Source organism: Lissotriton helveticus, chromosome 5_1, assembly GCF_964261635.1.
Source record: "Lissotriton helveticus chromosome 5_1, aLisHel1.1, whole genome shotgun sequence".
In the NCBI taxonomy this organism is placed as follows: domain Eukaryota; kingdom Metazoa; phylum Chordata; class Amphibia; order Caudata; family Salamandridae; genus Lissotriton; species Lissotriton helveticus.
In genome coordinates, this window is record NC_136065.1 from 1,768,576,835 (window position 1) to 1,768,601,822 (window position 24,988).

At 51.4% G+C, this 24,988-nt stretch overlaps 1 protein-coding gene across 3 annotated transcripts in view; it reads left to right on the forward strand.

The window, feature by feature from the left end:
* CDC27 (cell division cycle 27) overlaps positions 1 to 24,988 on the forward strand; it is a 1,228,661-nt gene that overhangs the window by 952,324 nt on the left and 251,349 nt on the right. For all 3 annotated transcript variants that reach the window (XM_078645032.1, XM_078645031.1, XM_078645033.1), the window contains exon 16: positions 7,399 to 7,527. In XM_078645032.1, the coding sequence (XP_078501158.1) occupies positions 7,399 to 7,527 (129 nt within the window). The remainder of the gene's footprint in view (positions 1 to 7,398; positions 7,528 to 24,988) is intronic.

Consider the following 24,988-nt stretch of genomic DNA (forward strand, 5'->3'; position numbering starts at 1 on the left):
GCCTATCCCAGTCAAGCCAGGATTCTAAGCATTCAGAGCTTAGTCTCCCTTTTTCAATGCCAGCACTCTCTTCAAGCCAGAGTGTTCATGAAACTAATAGGCATGATGGCGTCTTGCATCTTCATAGTTCCTCACGCAAGACTGCAAATGCGCCCACTACAAGAATGTCTAGCACAACAGTGGAATCAGGCTCAAGGTCAGCTCACAGACCTGGTGTTGGTAGACAGCCGTACATATCGCTCTATGCAATGGTGGAACACCAAAAACTTGACAAAGGGACGGCCGTTCCTAGAACCTGTCTCCCCTCGAACCTGCTCCTGCAAAATCCCGGTTTATCCTACAGCCAGCAACCTCAAAAACCCCGGAGGACCTGCCTGCCTTCATTTCCAAAGACTGCTTCTCCCGTGAACACCGGATTTGTTCAACTGAAACCTCTGGCAGCAGCCAGAGACCGCAAATCCAGCCCACTCTGCACCCACCAAACCCGGCCCGAGCTAGGTTGGCAAAACACCACTTGGAGGTCACCCCGGCAATGCTGACCTGCCTTCAGCTGACGCCTGCAGCCTAAATCCAGAAGCCCCTCCCTAACCGCGACCAGGAGCTGGTAAGATCCGACCCCAAAAGGCACCCCTGCACCCGACGCCCCACGGCCTTGTGTGCCCAAACTGACGGTGCCTCACCAACCCTTAACTTCCCAACTTACCTCTCCATGTGGTGGTTGCACCCTGAAGTCCTTCGTCTCCCTGCCTTCAGTGCTTTTGCAAACTGGAGGTTCTCCATAGAAAATAGGGCGCCCGATGTCAAAACAGCACTCTGCACCCGGCCGCCCCAGTTCCGCTGAGGGTGCACCTTTTGTGCTACTTTTTTCCCCATTTGCCCTGACCTAATCCCTAGGAGCTTGGCTCCCACAGCCCAGTGGCCTGCTTGCCACCAGCCGGAGGCCCCCTATTCCCAATTGGATAACATTGGGCCTCAACACACTGCACCCGGCCGCCCTAGTGCCGCTGAGGGTGTAACGAGTGCATCACTGACCCTGGGGGACCCCTGAGTCTAACCCCAGAACCTTAACTCCCACGGTCGATTACTTAACTGTGAACTGATAACCTGTTTTTATCCATAGGATAACATTGACAATTTTCTTCCAAAAAGTTTCCAAGTGTGGAGTTTTGAAATCTGAAAATATTCCTTAAAAATCGCACAAATAACCAAAACGTATGTACTTACCTGTTTGCAGGGAATGTCCCAGTGCTTAATCTAGGTATCCAGCACTGAGTTAGAAAAGTAACGTAAAAAGTAACTTGCCTATTAAATTCAATGTACTGCATTTGCAAAGTGTTGCAACCTACTGCATCCCCTGTAAATCAAACAAAGTACAATTTCAATTGCATTTTCAAACTACTCTATATTCAGCAACGTATTACTGAAAAGTATTTAATGCTTACCTGTGCCAGGCTTGCTTGGTTCTAAAAATAAACAGTATATTTTTTAATATAAAAACAATTGGCCTAGAGTTCAGTCCTTGAGTGTGAATTAATTTGCTGACTGTGTGTAAATCAAATGCTTAACACTGTCCTCTGATACTGCCATACTGCTCGACCACGCCACCACAAATAGAGTTCAAGGTTCTATCTAACTTTAACCTCTGCCTACCTCTGGGGGTCACCTGGACACTATACACACTATACCTCATTTTGGTGTAGTATATATAGAGCCAGTTTCCTACAATGAACAACCAGTGTTTCTCTGACTCCGCTCTGTACCATTCAACTAGATATCAGAGCTGGGCGGCCTAAAAATACCAGAGCAGGCAAGGTAATCGGGGTCCAGCCTCCGCTGCGAGAGGCCAGCTTTGCTCTTTGCTTATATGGGGCAGTTTGCCCGCACAAATAGTGATGGAGTGCGACCTGCAGGCCCAAAATGGTACCTTCAGGAGGGGTCAAGGGAAGAGCTTGGAATAAGAAGATTATCTTAGGCAGGGTGGCCATCTTTGAGGCTGCGACGCAGCCCAGCGGGTACAGCTAATAATGCTGCCATTGGTCCAGTTCAGTGCGTACTCTGTGTCAGCTCTCTGTAATTTAGGATATTAGTTTCCTCCAGCATCGGGTAGAATTGAACTCATAGGTATGAGATGAACTCGCTCGTCCAGCAGATAGTGTAGGTCTGTTTCAAGAACTCTACTGTAGGAGGGGGAACCGTGAGGTAATGGGCCTGGGACTTTTGGAGGTTCATCCGGAACCCGAACACTTTCCCAAACTCCACCAGTTCTTTTAGAAAATGGGGCAAGCTCTCGCAGTGATTGTCCAGCATGACCATTATGTCGGCATATAAACCTATCCGGTGCTCCTCTCTGCCTAGGAGTAATTCCCTTGATCCTGGGATGATCTCTGACGCTGCGCAAAAGGCTCCATGTAGAGGGTGAAGAGAAAGGGAGAGAGAGAACAGCCCTTTCGTGTGCCCTGGCGTATTGGGAAGCTCTCGGAACCCTGCCCATCCACTCGCACTGAAGCCACCGGGGACCCGTAGCTGCCAGGACCCAGGATCGAAATCTGTCCCCAAACTCCAAGGTCCTCATCGTCACGTTCAGGAAGGGCCAGTGAACCCGGTCGAAAGCTTTCTCCGTGTCCTCTGAAAGCAGCATGCTGGACCCCTCCCACGGTGAGCTTTGTCTATTATATGTGAGAGCCTTTTGGTGGTGTCTGCCCATTGTTGCTGCGGGACGAATCCCGCTTGATCAGGGCCTATCAGGCAGGTTGCTAGGATTTCTGTGAACAGTTCAGTGTCCACGTTCAGGAGTGAGATGGACGATAATTGGCGCATGCGCGTCTGTCCTTTCTGGGCTTAGGGATAACAACTGCAGTTGCTTTGTACATCGAGGCTGGGAGAGTGGCTGAGTTTGCTATGGTGTTAAAGAGCCGTGTGAGGACCGGGACCAGCTCAGAGCAGAATGCTTTATAGAAGCCAGAGGAGAAACCATCCCGACCCAGGAATTTCAAAAGTTTCTGCCTGGAGATGGCTGAGATGACCACATCAATTTGGATTGGGTCATCAAGGGAGGCTGCCTGGGCTACAGTTAAGCGGATCGTAGCCACTGTGTGGAGGTACCACATTAGGGCCTCCAGGGGGACAGGTTGGTCCTAGTACAGTGTCGCATAGAATTCTCTGAAGCGGGCAGCTATCGGAGTATCACCTTCTAACAGATTCCCCCTCTTCTAACAGGAAGGAGTTCACTATGTATGCCTTCCGCTGGGCTCGAAGATTGGTGGCAAGGAGCCTACCACTTTTGTTCCTGTTCATGTAGAAGGAATGTTTGAGGTGTAAGAGTGAGTATTCTGCCCTGTCAAGATCTAGACTCGCCAGTTGCTTCCTAGCAGCTTCTAGCTGGCGCCATCTCCTGGGGTTCCAGTGCAGTGGTGAATGTGCTCTAATTCTCGAACCTGCCTCTGAAGCACTGCCCTTTTAACCTTCCGTTGATGGTTTTTGGCTGCTGAGAGAGCAATGAGCTCTCCCCTGATGACCACCTTCAGGTTCAAAGACTGGAAGTCAGCGTGCCGGCTTGTCATTGATATTCATATAATCGCTAATAGCTTTCTTAATTTGCTTGACCACCTTTGGTCTTTGCAGTCACGTTTCCTGGAGTCTCCATTGCTGTCGAGCATCCCTCTGTTTGGGATTATGGATCTCTAGTATGAACGCTGAGTGGTCAGAGAGGGTGCTCGGTTCTATCTCCACGGAGCGGAGTAATTGCTGGAGGGCACAAGCCCTTAGGAAATAATGTAGACTGGCATATGATTTGTGGGTATGTGAGAAGAACCCCAGTTTCTTCCTCCCAAAGGATTGAGCGATCCATATTCTTATCGAAAGCTATAGTGAGGTCACCCCCCACTAGGACCAGTCTTATTTTGGAATGTGAGGGCCTCTTTTAGTGCAACGCGGATGAGGTGTCCCTGCCCCTCGTTGGGTGTGTACAGGGAGCCCAGAGAGTGTCTGAGTACCTAGTTGTATTTGGTAGACCAGGAGGTGGGCTTTGAGTATGGTCAGTTTAGGGCTTATCGTGCCCTGAAATTGATGTGGGAACGACTTGGAATTGAGCCTGTGACTGCTCTGTTATGCTCTAAGTATGAAAGAACTGCCCTTCGCTTGACCATGTTTTTGATCCCCTTTACATTTAGAAAGACCACTTTCAGGTAGTCACTTGACGCCATACATGTGTGTGTGCGGTCCTGCTAATAGTCATCCATCGGTCTCTCTGCCCCTTGGGCTGTACTATGGTGTGACGTGAGCGCCTAGGGTGGGGGAGCTGCTGAGGCTGAGACCCTGGTTCCCCAGACCTTGAGACCTACTGTGGTGCTATGGCTTGGTACATAATAAACAAACATATATCAACAAGACACAAGAACAAAGTCTCAGGAAGGGATTAGATGATCTGGACGAGCCAAGCCTTTCCAGTAGGCAAACCGAAGATGTGGTCCATGGTGGCCATATGTCTCTGTGGGCCCCCCTTGACCCTGGATAGCTTCTGTCGTGCACCTCTACTGTCCCTGAAAGGTAGATCCAGCATCTGAGTCCGCTTTTCCCTGTGCCATGTCTCCCGCTAGACTCTCCAGGACCGCTTTCCTTTCCTGAGTCATCAAATCTGGATCTGGTACTGTGAGACTTCCGCCTCTGTCGTGACCTTTAACCAGCCCCGGTTTCTGTTCTTGCTGCATTTCTTAGGGGCCCTCATAGCAACTCAATTTGGAGAAGATCGCAGGCTGCCTTTATGGAGCATAGTTGGTGAGTTTTCCCTTCCCGGTTGAAGACCAGGCAAAAAGGGTGCCCCCATGTGTATGGGGGTTTGTGCTCTTAGAGATGGGTAGTCACTGGGCGGAACTTCCTCCGGTTCTGCAGCGTGATTGCTGAGAGGTCCTGGAAGAGTTGAAGCCGGTGGCCACGGATTTGTACTGGGTTGGTGTCTCTGGCCTTACGAAGGATTCTTTGAGTTTACGGGGAAGCTGTGTACACAAGCTAGGCTGGCCCAGGGGATAGGGTGTGGAATTGTGACTTGGGGAGGGCCTACTCGATGGACTCTATCCAGTCGGATGTCGAATGCCTGCATGTCCCACAGGATCTGGGCAAAGAGAGCAGCCACGTACTCCTCCACATTCCCTGCTTCCGCAGATGTCTGGGCATTCCTGAGTCTGATGTTGAGCCTTGATCTGTTTTCAAAGTCCTCGGTGTGGGCCTGGAGATCTATCTGCTAGTCTGTGGGGTCTCACCGAGTTCCCTATGCCTGGAGGGCGGTGCGGTTTCTTGAGTATCAATGTGAGGGGCACGTGGGGAGCACCCCAGCACCAAGGATGGCCCCTTTTCAGTTACAGGGATCCATGTGGGGTCTCGGTTAGGTGGGGCAAAGTGAGGTAGTCTTCAGGGCTCTGGCTTACCTCAAGGGTGCCCCTCCTGGTTGGGCTCGCGAGTCCCCCCTGTTTGGCCTACGCGGAGAGGGAGGCAGGGCTGTATGCCCCTTAGGAACCTTAACTATGTGTGTCGTTGACCGACCGGCCTGCCTTCCCTGCCTCACACTCTTCCCCCAACTCACCGGAAGCTCCCTGATCATTGAGGTATGTGTCTTCGCGGCCTGCCTCCATGCACATGCCCTTGCAACTGTATTGTGGCTTCACAGCTCTCTCCGCAGGGAGGGCACCTCCTGTACTCGTCGTCCTCTTAGCCTAAGGCATAGTTTCTTGCTGGCCTGCTGGTCACTGCTGTTTTGAATTACTTTTCTTGGGTCCGGCAGCCTCAGGAAGCTCACATGTTTCCTCCACCTCGCAGCCCACCAGGACCCTAGCGCAGCTGAGTCTCACTGCCTGCTCATCCAGCCGCCACCGCCCATGCGTATCAAGTCCCGGGCCTGGGTGTCATGACTGCGTTTACGGCCCCAGAGGGCACGGGACGCCACCTTTCCTCCAGAGGTCAGGTATGCCATGAATGTGGCGGGTGGCATCTGGGTCAGTACAAGGAGGGTCAGGGCGAGTGCCTCCTCTTACTGATTTGCTCTTGTGTCCCTGGCCCGGGCTGCAGTTCCTTGTGCACCGCAGTAATCTCTACGCTCTGTTCGGGGCACCGTGGACCTCCAGGTATGCCCCTCTCCTCAACCACCTGTTCCAGGCGAGTTGTTGGGTGCAGCCACCCCGCTATACACAGAGGGTTGGGGCGCCCCTTCCGGCCCTTCTAATGCCGGTGTCTGGTCTTTCCGCCCACCCGGCGCTGCCGGGTCCGCAGCTCATGCTCTAACCAGCCTCCACTTTGTCTTCCCAGCTGCATGATCCGGGGAGCCAAGAGGGCTCACGTGCTCCGGGGGCTTCATGGTGGTAAATGCCCCTCCTAGGGAGCAGGGGTGCTGAGGATATACAGTATTTCACCAGAGCGGATGGACCAGAATGCAAGTTCGCTTACTTTGCCATCTTGGCCACGGCCACCAGTGCCTTGTATTAAAAGTAGGGGTAGGCGGAGTTTACGTAGTCGCGCTACGCGAAGCTCAGCGAAACTGTAATAAATCTCTGCAAGCACACAAAAGTTCCACGAACACGCGGAATTGCTTGTTCCGCCCGTAATTCCACGTTCTTCGCGGAACGCGAAATTCCACAAGCGGAATGGAATTTACCGCCCAGGCCTAATTAAAAGATCACAAGGTATGCAGAAGTCCATCTGCAGTTATAGTCTCTCGCGTTAAAGCTCTTTTTTCTCAGTGGGGTAGGGAAAATATACAAGGAAATTACACCTGTGCGCCAGTAAATAGACAGAATATCGTCACATTTGGGGCATCTGAAGTCCTAATTTCTGTCACATGGAGCCACTCTGCATCACCAGAGCTATTTTCAAGTACCAAAGTATGGGTCTTTGAGTGTTTTCATAAGAAAAGGGGTGTGTGGGAAGATGCAGTATTAACCGGAAATATTGTTACCAAAGGTAAGTAACTTTTACATCTGCCACAGAAATTGTATTGAGAATACAGTATATTACATTTTCCTCATACAGATACCATAGTGGGAGGTGTTCTGAACAACAGTAGCCTGAGAAATAGCCACTAACTGAATTTTAGTACACATTTCTGTTCTCAATGTAGAGTCCTTTTAGCAGTCTGCTTTTTTTTGGCATTAATTCACATGTGTAAAGTAGAGATTTAAGAAACCAATTTGGTTGATGCTGAAGTTTAAAGGAAAATGTCGTATGCTTTCAAACTTTCAAAGATTGCAACCATTCTCAATATTTTTATGTTAAGGTTATGTATACTACTCAGCAGTAACATTCGTGAATATTTGAAAATGAATGGCACTTTCAATTGAAGTCAATACAAAAGATGAATTTACAAATGTACAGCAGTATAATGAAACTGTAGGTCAAATTAATTCTCATTTGTAGGTTCAGCATGCACTGAAAAAATCCGAAAAGGCTTTGGATACATTAAATAAAGCAATTGACATTGACCCCAAGAACCCCCTATGCAAATTCCACAGAGCTTCTATCTTATTTGCTAATGAGAAATATAAGGTAAGATTATTTCCTGTGTTGGATCATTTATGGTTGGAGACATTGCCTTTAGCTAAACGTTAGTGCCATAACTAAAAGTTTAAATGTTCAGCAATTTTTGCCGAATCACACTTGTTTAAACTGGGTATGAGAAAGTGATATATGCTTCATATTAATTAGGGTTTGTTTCAAATATAGGGCTTGAAATTTAGAAAACTAACCTCACATTTTCTTTTTTAGTTGCAGACTGCCAAGTTGCTCCATTTGATTTCTAAAGTGCAACAAAATATCACAATCTTAGTCGTTCATTTCTAAAAACAAATGCTATTTGAACATTTACTCATTTCAAGCAGGAATTTCCCAGTAAAAATATGCAACATTTGGTCTTTATGCCGAAGCCCTTCAAATGTGGTTTTCTACAAACATTTGACCTTTATTGTACCCATACCTCTTTATCGAGGAGTGAACCTTCCACTAAAACTTCAGGTTCATATTTGTACTAGATATGGTATTGCATGGAATTTTATTAGAGTTTCGCACTTTTGATCAACCTAATCTAAACTAAGTTACTCTCTTGACTGCAGGTTTGCGTCTGGGGTTGACTTAGTGCTTCATGTAGCAGGGACAGTGAGCATGTGGGATTGAAATTGAGCCTAAAAAGAAGGTAGCTTTATTTAGGGACTGCAGGTAGATGTAGCTATCTGAGAGAATGACCTCAAAACCTTGTGTATTTATTGCTTATGTCCAGACCATTAAGTCAGTGAATACGAGCTATGTTAGAACTTGAGGAATAACCAAATAGGTGTCCAGGAGATTGGTATATTGTGAATAGCAAGTGAAGTCTGGGGATTCAATCAAAAGGCGCAAGTTAACAAAGTCACACACTCTTAAAACTTGCTGGACCATTGGGGTAGGCATAATGAGAACTTCAGATAGGAGGATATTCCTGTTCCACTCCTGTATCCCTAGCTCGCCCTGTTTCAGTAACCTGCTTAGTCTTTGATGTGCAGAGATTTTTCTCCCACTCCTACCGATATAATTACCTCCCCGTACTCTCCACCACATCTACTTTATGGGTTTCTAATCCAACATTTCTTACATTCACTGCTCTTCAGAGTCCCAGTGGCACAACATCTGAAAGAGACACGTTAGTATTAGATTCCTTACCTTAGAATATCCTCAGGCGTCAGACTGGATCCGGAAACTTTTGCGTAGCAGTACCCTTGCGCGTCGGTAGGCGTCTGCGGCTCCGCGTCCGTCGTCGGCGCCGTGATGACGTCGTCGGAGTACTTAGACGCCGCCTCCGCGTGCTGACGTCAGTTCTTCTTTTTTCCGCGCCAGCAAGCGCAGATCTGGAAAAAGCAGTAACCCTAGTCAATTTTTGACAAACTTTTTGATAGTTTTTTGATCATTTCTCGAAGTCTTTCGACTCCGATTGGTGCCGTAGGGATGCCCGGCTTTAGGCACTGCGAGGATGGATCCTCACCACCTGTGTTTAACTTGTCTAGGCGTCGATCACGACGACAAGGCCTGCTCCGACTGCCGGGCCCTCTCTTCGAAAGCCAGGCGGGAGCGGTCCCGCAGGCGACTCGAACTCCGGCAGTCGGTCCCGCGACGCGAGAGGTCGAGGGACAGGTCACGGGCTCGGAGCCACCACAGCTCCGAGAGTAGGCCGCACTCCTCCGGGTCGAAGTCCTCGTCAGGTAAGAAGTCCAAGAGGCGTCATCGCTCTGCGGACTCCCCCCGACGCTCGCGCGATGCGGCCGGGGGGTTCGGGTGACACCGCCCACGCGGCTCCATCGGAGTCGCGGGCGCCACGTTCAGCTCCACACCCTCCGGTCCCTGGGCTCAACGCGACGCCGAAGAAGATCGAGCGCTTCCTCATGGCCATGAGGAATCTCTCTCCTCCTACGGGCTCCGCGGCGCCTCCGGACCCAGCGGACCCGTCTGGGGCCTCTAGCGGGTCGGGTGCTTTGGCCGGGACGCCGTCGGGTGCTTCGCCGCCGACGTTTTCGGGCACAGCGCCGCAGGGTGTACAGCTGTTCTGGCGCCTTCGGGCCCGGCGCCGCGGGACGCCGCTAGACCTTCTTCGGGATCTGGATCGTCGCCGGTGGACCTTACGACCTCCCCGGCGTCGGACCATCAGGTGTCACCTCTGGCTCCGTCCTCGGGCGGCGCCGTCCCCGATGTCCCCTTCATTCCTGTTCCGACGTCGGGACGGCCCCGTGGGCGCCGCTCCAGACGTCGTTTGGGGAGTTTCACTTCTATGAGCAGGCCCCATTAGTTGAGAACCCTGAGTTTCAGGAGATGGGTGATGAAGGGGATTGGGAGGGTTCTGAGGACCCTCTGACCCGAGAGTGTCAGTCTCATGAGGACTGGGCAGGAGACCTTGGGGAGGCCAGTGGCCTGGACACCTCTCCAGACACTGGTTTTGTCTCCCCTCCTACCGTGGGTTCGGAGGAGGGGGCAACCTACAGTGTGGTGTTGATGAGGGCTGCCAAGGCCTTGGGCCTTGAGCTCCCCGTCGCGGTCGTGAGGACTAATCTCCTCACTGAGGTCCTTAAACCGCAGTCAAGCTCGGCCGAGCCTCTGCTGCCCTTTAATGAGGCCTTGACCGACGTTCTTCTGGGCACTTGGTCCAAGCCCGCTACGGGTTCGCCCGTAGATAGGAACGTGGCCAGACGCCACCGCCCAGCACCGGGCGACCCATGTTTCCTGTCCACCCACCCTACCCCCGAGAGCCTGGTCATCCAGGCCTCCAATTCCCAGACCGCATTCCCGTCGGCACCGCCGGACAGGGAATCCAAGAGGTACGAGCAGTACGGCAAAAAGATCTTCTCGTCCCTTAGTCTGGGACTGCGGTCTTCCAACACCGCATGCCTCTTGGGCCGCTACACCCACTCTCTGTGGGATACGGTTGCGGAAGTGCTGCCAGAGTGTCCGTTGGAGGTACGGGCCAAACTCGGCCAAGCCCTTGTGGAGGGCCGGGATGCAGCCAAATATTCTATACGGTGTGGGCTGGATACCACCGACTCACTGGCTAGAGCGATGGCAACGACGGTGGCGGTCAGACATCACGCCTGGTTGAGGTCCGCCAACTTTTCGGCCGATGTCCAGAACACCTTGATGGACATGCCGTTTGATGTCAGTTGCCTCTTTGGCGACAAGGCAGACCATGCGCTCGAGCGCTTTAAGGACTCCAGGGCTACGGCCAAGTCCTTGGGCCTCTCGGCCCCGCGCCACCAATCGGCTGCCTTTCATTCCTTTCGTGGCCACGGAAGGGGCGTACCCACACGTGCTGCCAGCCACGCTCCGCAGCGGTGGCGGCCGTGGGAACCGCCGTCCCGGCGGTCGGGGACAACGCCGAGGTCAGTCCACACCTTCCTCCGCAGCATCCGCCTCAAAACCCTCCTAGTCCGTGCTTTCAGGCCCATGTGACGCTGGTGGGGGGCAGGGTTCGCCATCACCACCTCCACTGGCGCACCGTCACTTCGGACAGGTGGATGCTGCAGATCGTCCGACGGGGCTACTCCCTCGCCTTCGAGACGACTCCTCCAGCCATGCCACTGCAGAACCACCGTGTATCGGGGGATCATTTGCGACTTCTGCAGGAGGAAGTTACGGCCCTCTTGGCCAAGGGGGCCATCGAGCGCGTTCCTGGGCCGGAAGTAGGGTGTGGTTGCTACTCCCACTACTTTCTGGTACCCAAGAAGGGCAAAGGGGGCCTACGCCCTATCTTGAACCTAAGGAACGTCAACGGCTTCCTCGGGAAGGAGAAGTTCAAGATGCTGACACTGGCTCAGGTCCTAGCTGCCCTGGACCCAGGAGACTGGATGGTAGCGTTGGACTTGCAGGACGCTTATTTCCACATCCCCGTCCTGCCGGCCCACCGGCGCTACCTGCGGTTCACGGTTGGCCATGAGCACTTTCAGTATACCGTGCTCCCCTTTGGCTTTACCAGCGCCCCACGGGTGTTCACGAAGGTGATGGTGGTGGTCGCAGCTCATCTGCGCAGGTTAGGGGTTTCAGTCTACCCCAACCTCGACGACTGGTTGTTGAAGGCGGGCTCGCCCCAGACAGCCACCTCCAGACTACGGCAGATCTCCTGCACCGGCTGGGGTTCTCCATCAATGTGCCGAAGTCACACCTGTGCCCCTCTCAGAAGCTCCTTTTCATCGGAGCGGTTCTCGACTCGGCGCGGTTTCGGGTTTATCCACCCAAACAGCGGGTCCGGGATATTCAGGCTCTGATTACCATCTTTCAGCCGTTATCCCGGGTCTCGGTCAGGTTGACGCTGCGGCTTCTGGGGCTGATGGCCTCCTGCATCCTGCTGGTGCATCACGCCAGGTGGCGGATGTGGGCTCTGCAGTGGGACCTGAAGTTTCAGTGGGCCCAGCATCAGGGCAACCTATCCGACCACGTCCTGATCTCGGAGGGCACTGCGAGACAGCTGCAGTGGTGGCTCACGGACCGCGATTGGGTCAGCGGCAGATCCCTCTCCCTTCCCCAACCGGAGCACGTAGTTGTGACGAATGTTTCCCTCCTGGGCTGGGGAGGCCACATGGGAGAGGCGGAGATCAGAGGCCTCTGGTCTCTGGCGGAGGCCCGGCTCCACAACAACCTGTTGGAGTTACGGGCGATTCGTCTAGCACTGAAAGCATTCCTCCCCTCTGTCCGGGGGAGTGTAGTGCAGGTGTTCACGGACAACACCACCGCCATGTGGTACTGCAACAAACAGGGCGGGGTGGGGTCGTGGGCCCTTTGCCAGGAGGCTCTGCGCCTCTGGCAATGGCTGGAACGCCAGGGCGTGACCCTGGTGGCTCAACACCTGGCAGGTTCTCTGAACGCCAGGGCGGACGAGCTCAGCCGTCGGTGCATGATGGATCACGAATGGCGTCTGAACTCGGACCTGGCGCAAGGCCTCTTTCAGCAATGGGGAGAGCCTTGGTTAGATCTATTCGCCACCGCAGAGAACGCGCAATGTCATCAGTTCTGCGCGTTGGAATTTCCAAGGCGGCACTCGCTCGGAGACGCTTTTCATCGTGAGTGGACTGTGGTCTACTGTACGCCTTTCCGTCTATACCACTTCTGCCCAGAGTGCTGAAGAAGATCAAGCGCGACCGGGCCCAAGTCATCCTTGTGGCTCCGGACTGGGCTCGGAGGTACTGGTATCCAGAGCTACTCAGTATGTCAGTCGATCCCCCGGTTCGTCTGTCTCTTCAGGAGGACCTTCTGTCGCAGCAGCAGGGGACCGTCCTCCACCCGAACCTGTCCAGTCTCCACCTCCATGCTTGGAGATTGAGCGGCGACAGTTGAGGCCATTTGACTTGCCTCCTGAAGTCTGTAACGTCATTCTGACAGCCAGGCGTCTGTCCACAAAGTCGGTATACGCCTGCAGGTGGAACAGATTTGTGGCATGGTGCACAGCAAAGGCTGTGGATCCTCTTGCTGCCCCTCTTCCTGAGGTTCTTCTCTTCCTTCTTTCTCTTGCCCAGCAGGGCTCTGCTCTGGGCACTATCAAGGGCTACCTTTCCGCCCTTTCAGCCTTTCTAAGGCTGCCTGATCAACCTTCTATGTTCAAGTCCCCTATTGTAAATAGATTTCTAAAGGGCATCACACACACATTCCCTCCTGTTCCGTTTGTGATGCCTCATTGGGACTTGAACCTAGTTCTTACGTTTCTGATGTGCGCTCCCTTTGAGCCACTTCACAACTGTCCTCTCCGCCTTCTTACTCTGAAGACTGCTTTCCTGGTTGCCATCACCTCTGCCAGGAGAGTGAGTGAGCTCAAGGCCCTTTCTTGTACTCCACCTTTCCTTTCTGTCCATCCGAACAAAGTGGTGTTGCTTACTAAGCCATCTTTCCTGCCCAAGGTTGTCACGGCCTTTCACATCGGGCAGTCTATCACCTTGCCAACCTTCTTCCCGCCACCGCATCCCTCTAAAGAGGAAGAGCGGCTCCACCGTCTGGACCCAAAACGTGCGCTCTCATTTTACTTGGATCACACACGCCAGTTCCGGGTGGATGACCAACTCTTTGTTGGTTACGTGGGTGCTAAGAAGGGGAAAGCGGTGCACAAGAGGACCATCTCCCGGTGGATCATCTTGTGTATCCAGGCATGCTACTCCTTAGCTAAAAAAGAGCCCCCTGTTAGATTGCGGGCTCCCTCTACCCGAGCCATGGCGACTACAACTGCCCTGGGCCGGGGAGTGCCCTTACAGGACATCTGTCAGGCAGCTACGTGGGCATCGCTGCACACGTTTGCAAGACACTACTGCCTGGACAGCCAAGTCCGGAGGGATGGCTTCTTTAGCTGTTCTGTCCTCCAGGACTTTCTGGTGTGATGATTGGTTCGCAGACCCACCACCGGGGTTGGTATTGCTGGGGTATCTATTCTAAGGTAAGGAATCTAATACTAATGTGTCTCTTTCAGATGCACAAGTTACTACTTGTGTAACGATATATCTGTAAGAGGCATTAGTTAGTATTAGATTCCTTACCGACCCACCCATCCTCCCCGTTCTGCGAACTGATATCTAGGGTTAGGGTTAACCCCTTTCAGGGCCCTAGTTTCAATGGCACCAGTGTTGGTTTTTTGATATGGCTCTGCGTTTCTGGCGCGGAAAAGCTGTGTCTAAGAACTGACGTCAGCACGCGGAGGCGGCGTCCAAGTACTCCGACGACGTCATCACGGCGCCGACGACGGACACGGAGCCGCAGACGACGCCTACCGACGCGCAAGGGTACTGCTACACAAAAGTTTCCGGATCCAGTCTGACGCCTGGGGATATTCTAAGGTAAGGAATCTAATACTAACTAATGTCTCTTACAGATATATCGTTACACAAGTAGTAACTTGTGCATCAAGACCTACTTTGTAAATGTCAACAACTTCATTAGTGTCTATTTCACTAACTTTTTTGTAAATGTGTTATAATTTTGTTAAAGAAAAGTGGATTTTGCAGTGATAAAAACAAGAGTTCGGGTTGAGACCATGACTGGTAGTGCATCGAATAACATTTTCACATACAAGGAGAACCTGGGTGAAAATTTTCAGAGCAGGCAAAAAAATAAACCTACTGATTCTAAGCAAGCATACATAAAAAAATATATATTGCAAAACAGAATGAGAGCAATCTGGCCCAAGCAAAAAAGCCTACCATTTCTGCAACTCTGACAGTTGGTGGCTATGCCAAGCAAAAATCACACATCTATGAACTATAGTCAGAAATATGTCAATTACTCAAATGGTTAATAGTATATAGTGGAGGTGCTATGGTGGTACAGGCCACCCAGTCACCTGGGATTTACAGATGCCTGGGGCAGAGTCCTTGGCAGAAACGATATAAAAATGGGTACCAAAGCGCAGACAAACAGTCTGTATAGTGAGAATAAATTAGCACAAGTAATTCAAAGTAAATAAACTTGTATATTTCATAGCATTGTACATAACCGATACTGCCATCAGTTGCTTTCCGGATGCGGAGACTCCCTCAAATTTACTATGGCCAATCACTGCCTTCTGGAGTGACTCTCTTGGCTACACAGTTTTGGCCAGTAACTGTTTCTACACGCAATTGCTTCTTCAGACTCCATCCTGTTTCTGGACCTGAATTGAGACACTTCACACACAAAAAATTCTTTAGTATTCATCAGTATGAAGACATTATGTCGCCAAGGCCTGCTTATTTCTCTTTTCTTTCTTGAGTGGCAATGGGCAGTGCTCCCAAGGTTGTTTCTGCACCTATTTGACAAGACCTCTAATCTTGAAAAAGTCCAAAGGACGAAACATGTGTCTGCTGCTTTTGTTTGTGTACAGACCATGAATCGAAATTTTCAAGGAATAAAACACATATGAGCAAAGAAGAATGCTATGGAATATACAAGTTTATTTACATTAGATTACTTATGCAAATTTATCCTCACTATACGGACTGTTTGTGTGTGCTTCAAGTTTATTTACTTTAGATTACTTGTGCAACTTTATCCTCACTATACGGACTGTTTGTGTGTGCTTCGTAAGCCATTTTTATATAATTGCTGCAACACTGTTGTATAAGCTTGCCTAGCAATGGGCATGTTTTGAAGAATACTAGAATCAACTTGTCATGTATTGCTCTCTGATTCAGCTTTCTTTTGATGTACTGTTAAACAAAGGGTTCAGGCAGATCAGGTCGATTACCCCTTTCAAGGTTTGCCCGGCGTCAGCCGCTTCTCACCCAACTCACGATTATCAAATAAAGAGGCAGGCGCTGGAGACTGGAAGGCAGGAAACAGGAGTTTATTTCGACGGAGCAGAACACATCAGATCAGACAACGAGGTATCGTTTCAAGGTGCTCTAACCGCATCTCTGAGGCCTGGCCTCTTATACACAGTTTTATGGCTTTATTACATTTGTGACATCCGTGGTATTGCTTTGAAGTACAGAAAAGGCATCTTTGGAATCCCCGGTTCAGGCCCGTTCCCACACATATCTACAGTAGGAGTCCCCACCCCTAATCTCAGAATGATGGCTATCGCGCATCTGGACATTCCGCTGGGAGCAGAAATGCGGGTAATCGATCGGATCTGGGGTGTGAGGGCATTGATTAATCCCCGCTCCTTTGAAGTGAGGCGAGGTCCTACTGTAGGGGCAATAAACTGCATCTGCTGGGCTAAGTGATGGCCTGGGATCAGGCCGAACAATCGGGCAAGGAGGAAGAGGTTATCAAAGGGCCTGTTTTATGAATGAGATGAAAGGGTGTGGGGGGTTTAGCACGGCATGTGGCTCGGAGGCAGGGTCGCGATGTAGGGGCGTTTAGGGCCCAAGCAGGAGAGACCGGGGGCTGTCAAGGGGGGGGGGTGTGCTTGCGAGGCCGGGGAGTGAGGGGGTGAGACGCGCTGGCTATCGGCAGTAGGCAGAGAGGCCATGGCACCTAAAATGGCTGCTGTGCATATTTGTGCGTGTGTCTGAGGAAATGGAGAAGATGGCGCAGATGATGTTCAGCTCACAAACTAGATTTCAACAGTCCTCCCTTTTAACATGTCTCGCCAACTTGTCAATTCGGATCTATCCCCATAAGGCCACGTATTTCTACTTCATAGAGGGGACTCATATGTTCAGTTCCAAAGTCCAAAGTCTTAGGGCACATGCAGTTGGCAATGAGTGAACACAAAGGTGGCAAGCATTGAATACCTAGGCAACACCCACACAGTACCACGACCGGTATCAAGATAAATGTAAACAACCTCCATCCCCAGTCCTTCAAAGTACCCCAGAACCAGCTCCCAAGCGACCATCCTTCCTGCTCCTGGTGAACCTCCGAGGAAAGTCTGTGGAGGTGCTCGATTGCTTTGTAGACTGAGGGCGAGTTATCTGGCACGTAGGTGCAACAGCTAGACCCGATGATGCGGCATGCTCCTCCACGGTCGGCTAGAACCACATCTAGAACAAGGCGGTTCTGAAGAGCCACCAGGCGGACTGCCTGAAGCTCGGCCGTATTGTTAGTGAGGATGCCAGCCGTGATGTTCATGGTCGTTTCTACTGCCTGGGTCAAGTGTCGGATGACGTGGCTGTTTGCCATTGGGCCCCACAGAGGGACAAGTCCCTTCACTGCATCCAGGAACTGTGCTCCAGTGGAGTCGGCTTGTTCAATGTCTCTTGCGCGCTTCTGCCGGTGATGGTTTGCTGGGGCCACGTACGTTGGAGGGAGAACGAAGGCGATGTAGCAAGTACCCCCCCAACCTTTTGGAAGCCAAGTGTAAGCTTTGGTGCCACAAACAAAGTACATATTCGGAGAAGCAACAAAGGAGGGGGGATCAATTGAGTCTAATGTTCTGGTGATGTGGCAGGAACTGTGACCCACCAGCTGTGTTCCCAGCCCTTCGAAGCACACGAGGCCCGTGACATTGATAACAGACAGAGCCACAGTCACAGTGGCAGCAGTTCGTTTCCGTAGGTAGGAGAAGGTGGGTCTGGCTGGATTATGGAACACCTGCATTTCAACTCGTTCTTTGGCAGGGATGTCCATATGGAAGGAGGAACCAGAGGTCAAAGGACAAAAGGGAGCAGATGTCCTCCCGGTTTTGTTTAGCCAGAACCCATGGTAGAAGTGTGACACTTTTTGACCAGAAGTGGCGTTGTCCTTGTAGCTCTCTTGCAAGAGGATCAACCAGGCAAGGCAGGAGCCATGAACTGAGAAAGGGGAAGGGATGAAAGGGATGGAGTGTCCGGTGGCATGCGGGAGCAACCCGCAGATCCAGCAGTTTGTGGCGTTGGCGGCAAGGTTGTGTTGGTGCAACAGTTGCACGAAGGAATTGTTCCAGAACTCCTTACGCCTTTCTCGGAGCTGAGGCGAAAGGGAGATCAGGTGATGCTCTTTGATAGTGGTTGGCTGTGCAGTGGTCAGCAATATCTGATGAGCGGGTGCGCTCTCTTCCACGATCCAGAAGGAAGTCATGAGGAGGAGGCAAAAGAGGAGGACAATGAAAAGGGCAATTGTCTTCGATTTGTGTATACTGTCAGTCTTTGGGTTCCGGTAGTGGGTATTTCTGGTTGCTTCCATCATCTTCTTATCTGGCGCTTCCATCATCTTCGAGGTGCTCGGTAGTGGGCAGAACCGCAGACTTCGTTTAACTTCTCTCCGGGTAACCCTTGGTTGTGTTTAGGCTACCGTTCTGAGGTTCAACTCAGTCTGTGGTCTACTTAGCCGAAGCTCCCTCCTTTCGACGCAGGAAATACCCTTCTCTGGATGGCACAGTGGGATCAGAGATTTTTGCACGTTCAAGTGCCTCGGTATCAGGATAACAGTTCAGTGATGGCCGATCTTTGTTCAGCAGTTCTTCTTGGGTGCTGACGTTTTCTGTCGTGGCCAGGGTCGAGGAGACCTTCTTACAGTGGTGTGCGTGCAGCCAGTGTCGTTTCCCCTCCACTCGAAGAGCCGTCCGGGTGGTGATCAGTACTTGCCAGGGGCCCGTCCACCGGGGTTCCAGACTCTTTGCCCGTTGGAAATTTCGGATCAGCACATAATCCCCCGGTTGGATATCGTGACCCGGACCCCTGGAAGCATCGGGGATGGCCTGCTGCACCTGCTGATGAATGACAGACAATGTTTTAGTCAATTTGCACAAATAATCAGACAGTAGGACGTCCGGGACGTCGTGAATGGAGGTCGGTTTAGGGGCAGTCCAGAGGTTCATCGGTCGCCCAAATACAACCTCGTAGGGGGTCAAATGGTGCTTAGTGGGAGTGGAGCGCATCTATAGCAATGCCAGTGGGAGGGCATCTGGCCATTTAAGTCCTGTGGTGGCCACTATCTTCGACAGTTTTAGTTTCAGAGTGGCGTTGTGTCGCTCAACTAAGCCAGCAGATTGTGGGTGAAAGACTGCATGAAACCTCTGTTTTACACCCAACCCTTTCAAGATTAGTTGGATAACTTCAGCGATGAAGTGGGGGCTGTTGTCGCTCCATAGAATTCGACAAAGACCGTAGCGAGGGAAAAACTCTTTCAGTAGTACCTTGGCAGTGGTCATGGCAGTGTTATCACGGGTTGGATAGGCTTCTACCCATTTGCTGAAAGCACAAACAATGACTAATACATACTTCAGGCTTTGGCATCTTTCTAGTTGGATGTAGTCCATCTGGAGGACCTCAAAAGGATGGTCGGGGACCCCAAACCCTCCCCGGGGTACTACAGTTCCTTTCCCAGGGTTATGTTGCAGGCAGATAAGGCATTGTTGGACCAGGCGTCTGGCTGAGTCGGGAATTTTGTCGTTGTGCCAGACCTTGGAGATGAGTTCGATCATGGGGGCAGATCCTATGTGTGCAGGGGAGTGAGCCATAGTCAGTATGGGGATCAGGTATGAATTGGGTAGCAACCATTTGTTAGTGTCCTTTGTCCGCCAGCAGCCTTCATCGTCTTTCATTCCCACCTGTGTCCATTCAGTCAATTTGTGTGGTGAGCTGGCCATCTGGATGTCCCTAATCGTTTCCCTAGCGTCAGTCAATTTTTCTGCTTGTGACCTGGTCAAATACATGCGTGTCGTCGTCCTATTCTCAGCTGTGGTTCGGGCGGTGATATCGGCCAGTGCGTTTCCCTGTCCGACTAAGTCTGTCACCTTCCTGTGTGCCTGGCATTTGATTACAGCTAATCGTTTGGGGAGGAGAACTGCTTCAATCAGGGCGGAGACTAGATCTCCGCGGAGGATGGGCGTGCCGTGGGACGTCAGGAATCCCCTTTCTCTCCACAAGAGTCCAAAATGGTGAACCACTCCGAAGGCGTACTGGCTGTCCGTGTAAATGTTTGCCGTAGTCCCTGTCGCTATAATACATGCTCGTGTGAGGGCAATCAGTTCTGCCGCCTGTGCGGATCGTTGCGTGATGCAGGCGGTTTCAACTACAGTTCGGGCTGTGGTAACTGCATAGGCAGCTGAGGTGGTGCCGTCGGGGAGTTTTATGCAAGAGCCGTCTACCCATAGCTCTCCGTCAGGGTCTGTGAAGGCGGTGTCTCGGAGGTCAACTCTACTCCTAGTCTGTTCGTCTGTGAGGGTCACACAGTCATGTATGGGGGGGAATTTGGGTCGTTTTCGGGCAGGGGCAACAAGGTGGCTGGGTTCAGTGTGGTGCATCTTTTCAGCGTGATGTGGGGTGCAAGCAGAGTCAGTTCGTATCCGGTCAGTCGTGCGCTAGTCAGGTGTTGCGTCTTAGTCTGGTTTAGGAGGGTGCCAACAGCATGGGGCACTAATACCGTGAGGGAATTCGAGAGTACGATCCCCTCACTTTGTCGGATAGAGACAGCAGCGGCAGCTACGGCTCGAAGGCAGGCAGGCAAGGCTCTCGCTACGGGGTCAAGGGTGGCAGAGAAATAGGCACATGGTCGTTGCTTGGGGCCAATAGTTTGAGTTGGGACAGACAAAGCGCACCCCTCCCTTTCGTGAGTATAGAGATAGAAGGGCTTGGTGTAATCGGGGGTTCCTAGGACTGGCGCAGAACAAAGGGCGTCTCGAAGTTCTTTGAAGGAGGATTGGCATTCGGGGGTCCAAGGGAGTGGGAAGGGAACATCTTTGGCTAGTAGGGAAAGTAGTGGCTTTACAATGAGGCTGAAATTTGGCAACCACTGCCGGCAGAAGGAGGTGAGGCCTACCAGGGAGCGGACTTGTTTCTGGGTCTTTGGGACAGGGGTTTCTAGAATGGCCTGAATTCGATCGGGTGTAAGCTTTCTCCCGTCTTTGGACAAGAGGTGGCCTAGGTAGGTGACCTGGGGTTGGCAGAATTGCAACTTCTTCTTGGAGACCTTGTGGCCATTTTCCGCGAGGAAGTGCAGGAGTTGGATGGTGGCTGTGACTGCAAGTGGAGTGGTGTCGGCCGCCTAAGAATGTCATTGACGTACTGTATCAACACCACTCCCTCCGGTAGCTGAACGGCGTCCAGCTGTCTCTTGAGGGCCTGGCTATAGATGCTGGGACTTTCAGTGTAACCTTGGGGAGCTCTACAAAATCTATATGAGCGGGATTTTAACGTGAAGCCGAAAAGGTAGCGGCTGTCTGGGTGGATGGGGATGGATAAGAAAGCGTTCTTGAGGTCTATTACAGTGAAGGTGGTGGCTGTGGAAGGAATCAGGGTCAGAATGGTGGCGATATCTGAGACTACGGGGTACTGAGGTACAACTACCTTGTTGACCTCTCGAAGGTCGATGATGAAGCGGTACGCTTTCTCATCTCCCTCGCCCTGCTTCTTCACAGTGGGTAGGATAGGGCTGTTGCAAATATTGCTGACTACTTCCTCTACCACTCCTGCCTCTACCAGGGACTGGATTATCATTACCAATGCCTTCTCACCTTCGGGCGATATCCGATACTGTGGGAGTTTTGGGAGTGTCGCATCTTGGCGAACAGTTATGCGCACGGGGTCGATCATCATTCATCCTACATCAGCGTCAGTTTTAGCCCACAGATACAGGGGTAGAGAGTCAAGTAAGGATGCATCAGCGTCAGAGATGGAGAACATGTGTCGTGCGGGATGAGGTCTGAGCAGAGTCGGGTTATCGTACAAAATGACTCGAACTCCGTCTTGTGAACACCTGATAGTAGCTCGGAAATGTTTCAGTAAGTCAAGTCCCATAATGGCATCGGGGGTATTGGAGGAAAGCAGAAACGTCGTGTCAGTGGGGTTACTGTCCAAGTCGAAGGAGACCGGTGCGGATAAGGGGTTAGTGGAGGGCGTTCCATCAAAGCCTATTGATGTTATGTGTGAGCCAGACAAGGGTGCCCTTGGAATCAGTCGTTTAGATAACGCACTACGTGTCGCGCCAGTGTCTACCAGGAATGGAGACTTTGTACCTAGGACCTTAGCGGTGACATAAGGACCTTGCTGGTCAACATAAAGCTCGACTGGATGCCTTCCTTGCCCTTGGCAGTCCTATGCAAAGTCGCGGGCATTGTCGCAGTCAGACTGTTGGCACTGATTCTGTCGGGGACGGTCAAACGTGTTCGGTCTGCCAGGTCTGTCATTGTTGGTGTCGTGGGTGTGCCCTCGTCCCTGCCCTCTAGTCCTGGGGCCATTCGTCATGTCCCTCGTCTCTTTATTTTTAATCATTTCCAGGAGAACCGGACATTGAGACTTCCAATGGCCAAATCCTTTGCAAAACGCACACTGGTTCTCGTCGAGGTCTGTTCGTGGAGTGCCGGGTGTGGGTGTGCGGTCTCTAGGGGGTGGATTTCTAGGGGCATTCGACTGGTAGTTTCCTCTATACTGTTCCCTTCCTGTCGTCACTCCTTGCAATTGAGCAATCATCACTCGTTCTTTCAAGTCCTTTTTCTTTTTCTCTGTCGCCCTATCGTTCTCGTTCTTTTGGTGTTCGTAGTACTGAGCCATCTGAAGGATAGCTGCAGGTTTGGAGGCCCCCCAACTACTCTCGCTCGTCTGTAACTTTTAGGAGACCTCTTGCGATAGACCCTTTACGTAGTTTTGTACGAATAGGTGTTGTCCGGTTGCAGTGGTCATGTCTTGGCCACTGTAGTCGGAGAACACGGTTTCAAATCGGGAGAAGTATTCTGATACGTCTTCCTGGGGTTTCTGACGGCAAGCCGTGACTATCGACCAGTCTACCTTCTTCTCTGGGATCAATGTCTTTAGCTTCTGAACTATTTTGTCCGGGAGTTCCAGTATGTCTTTTACAGGTTTCTTTCCGGGCTCTCGCTGTCTATCTAGTTCACTGAGTTGATTCCAGGTATGTCCGAACAGATCTGTGTGGTCGGTTTTCCGGATTTGCTTCCACACGTGAGCCGACAGACATAGCCCGAAAAACAAGTCAATGTCCGCTAGAGTCATTATTGTTGAACCCAAGGCTGTACCTAGTTCGGTATAAAATGCTGTCGGGTTCTTTCTTAAATCGGGCAGGGTTTGCCTAAAAGTTAAAATATCTTGCCGATCCCATGGTTGATAAACCCAGTTGTACACAACCCTCCCCTTTGCATCTGCGCGGGTGATATCGTCGTTTGTTCCCTGACCTCGCGGGGGAACCCAGTAGGGGGCGGCTTCTCTGATAGGCATCATAGTGGTGGCTACTTCTGATGAGGACCCAGTCGTGTCAGGGACTGTAATCTTAACTTCTGGTTTCTGTTCCGTGAGGTGGCGGAAGACCTCAAGCGTTTGCATGAAGAGGTCCGTTACGTCATGCTCAGCCTCGTCTCCAACATTGACTTTTCTATATAAAGCTGTCAGTTTAGCAGGACCCTGATTCTGATACCTATCCTCATATGCGTTCAGAGTGTAAGACGGCTGTAATGCCAGAAACTGGTCCCCGGAAGCTTGTTTCCTTTCCAGTAAAGAATTGGCTTGGTAGTTTGGTCTGCCCTGTTCCCATGATGCACTGGGCCAGGGTCAGACTAATTTGCATATAGCCAGGTTCTGAGCTGGGATGGTGCAGTGAGCTAAAAAACGGTGATGGATCAAGCCCTGATCTTTTGACTGGGTAGGAGTGTTCTGCTTAATTCAGATACTCTGTCCATCACCACCCCCTTTAAGAATCGTTTTGGCCACCACAAGTGTGGAAGGGTATGCTCAGATGTGAGTCCCTTGCTCACTGCACCATCAGGATTCAAGCAAGCCGGGCCGAAGACGGCTGTAATGCCAGAAACTGGTCCCCGGAAGCGTGTTTCCTTTCCAGTAAAGAATTGGCTTGGTAGTTTGGTCTGCCCTGTTCCCATGATGCACTGGGCCAGGGTCAGACTAATTTGCATATAGCCAGGTTCTGAGCTGGGATGGTGCAGTGAGCTAAAAAACGGTGATGGATCAAGCCCTGATCTTTTTACTGGGTAGGAGTGTTCTGCTTAATTCAGATACTCTGTCCATCACCACCCCCTTTATGAATCGTTTTGGCCACCACAAGTGTGGAAGGGTATGCTCAGATGTGAGTCCCTTGCTCACTGCACCATCAGGATTCAAGCAAGCCGGGCCGAAGACGTCTGTAATGCCAGAAACTGGTCCCCGGAAGCTTGTTTTCTTTCCAGTAAAGAATTGGCTTGGTAGTTTGGTCTGCCCTGTTCCCATGATGCACTGGGCCAGGGTCAGACTAATTTGCATATAGCCAGGTTCTGAGCTGGGATGGTGCAGTGAGCTAAAAAACGGTGATGGATCAAGCCCTGATCTTTTGACTGGGTAGGAGTGTTCTGCTTAATTCAGGTACTCTGTCCATCACCACCCCCTTTATGTATCGTTTTGGCCACCACAAGTGTGGAAGGGTATGCTCAGATGTGAGTCCCTTGCTCACTGCACCATCAGGATTCAAGCAAGCCGGGCCGAAGACAGCTGTAATGCCAGAAACTGGTCCCCGGAAGCTTGTTTCCTTTCCAGTAAAGAATTGGCTTGGTAGTTTGGTCTGCCCTGTTCCCATGATGCACTGGGCCAGGGTCAGACTAATTTGCATATAGCCAGGTTCTGAGCTGGGATGGTGCAGTGAGCTAAAAAACGGTGATGGATCAAGCCCTGATCTTTTGACTGGGTAGGAGTGTTCTGCTTAATTCAGATACTCTGTCCATCACCACCCCCTTTATGAATCGTTTTGGCCACCACAAGTGTGGAAGGGTATGCTCAGATGTGAGTCCCTTGCTCACTGCACCATCAGGATTCAAGCAAGCCGGGCCGAAGACGGCTGTAATGCCAGAAACTGGTCCCCGGAAGCTTGTTTCCTTTCCAGTAAAGAATTGGCTTGGTAGTTTGGTCTGCCCTGTTCCCATGATGCACTGGGCCAGGGTCAGACTAATTTGCATATAGCCAGGTTCTGAGCTGGGATGGTGCAGTGAGCTAAAAAACGGTTTTGGATCAAGCCCTGATCTTTTGACTGGGTAGGAGTGTTCTGCTTAATTCAGATACTCTGTCCATCACCACCCCCTTTATGAATCGTTTTGGCCACCACAAGTGTGGAAGGGTATGCTCAGATGTGAGTCCTTTGCTCACTGCACCATCAGGATTCAAGCAAGCCGGGCCGAAGACGGCTGTAATGC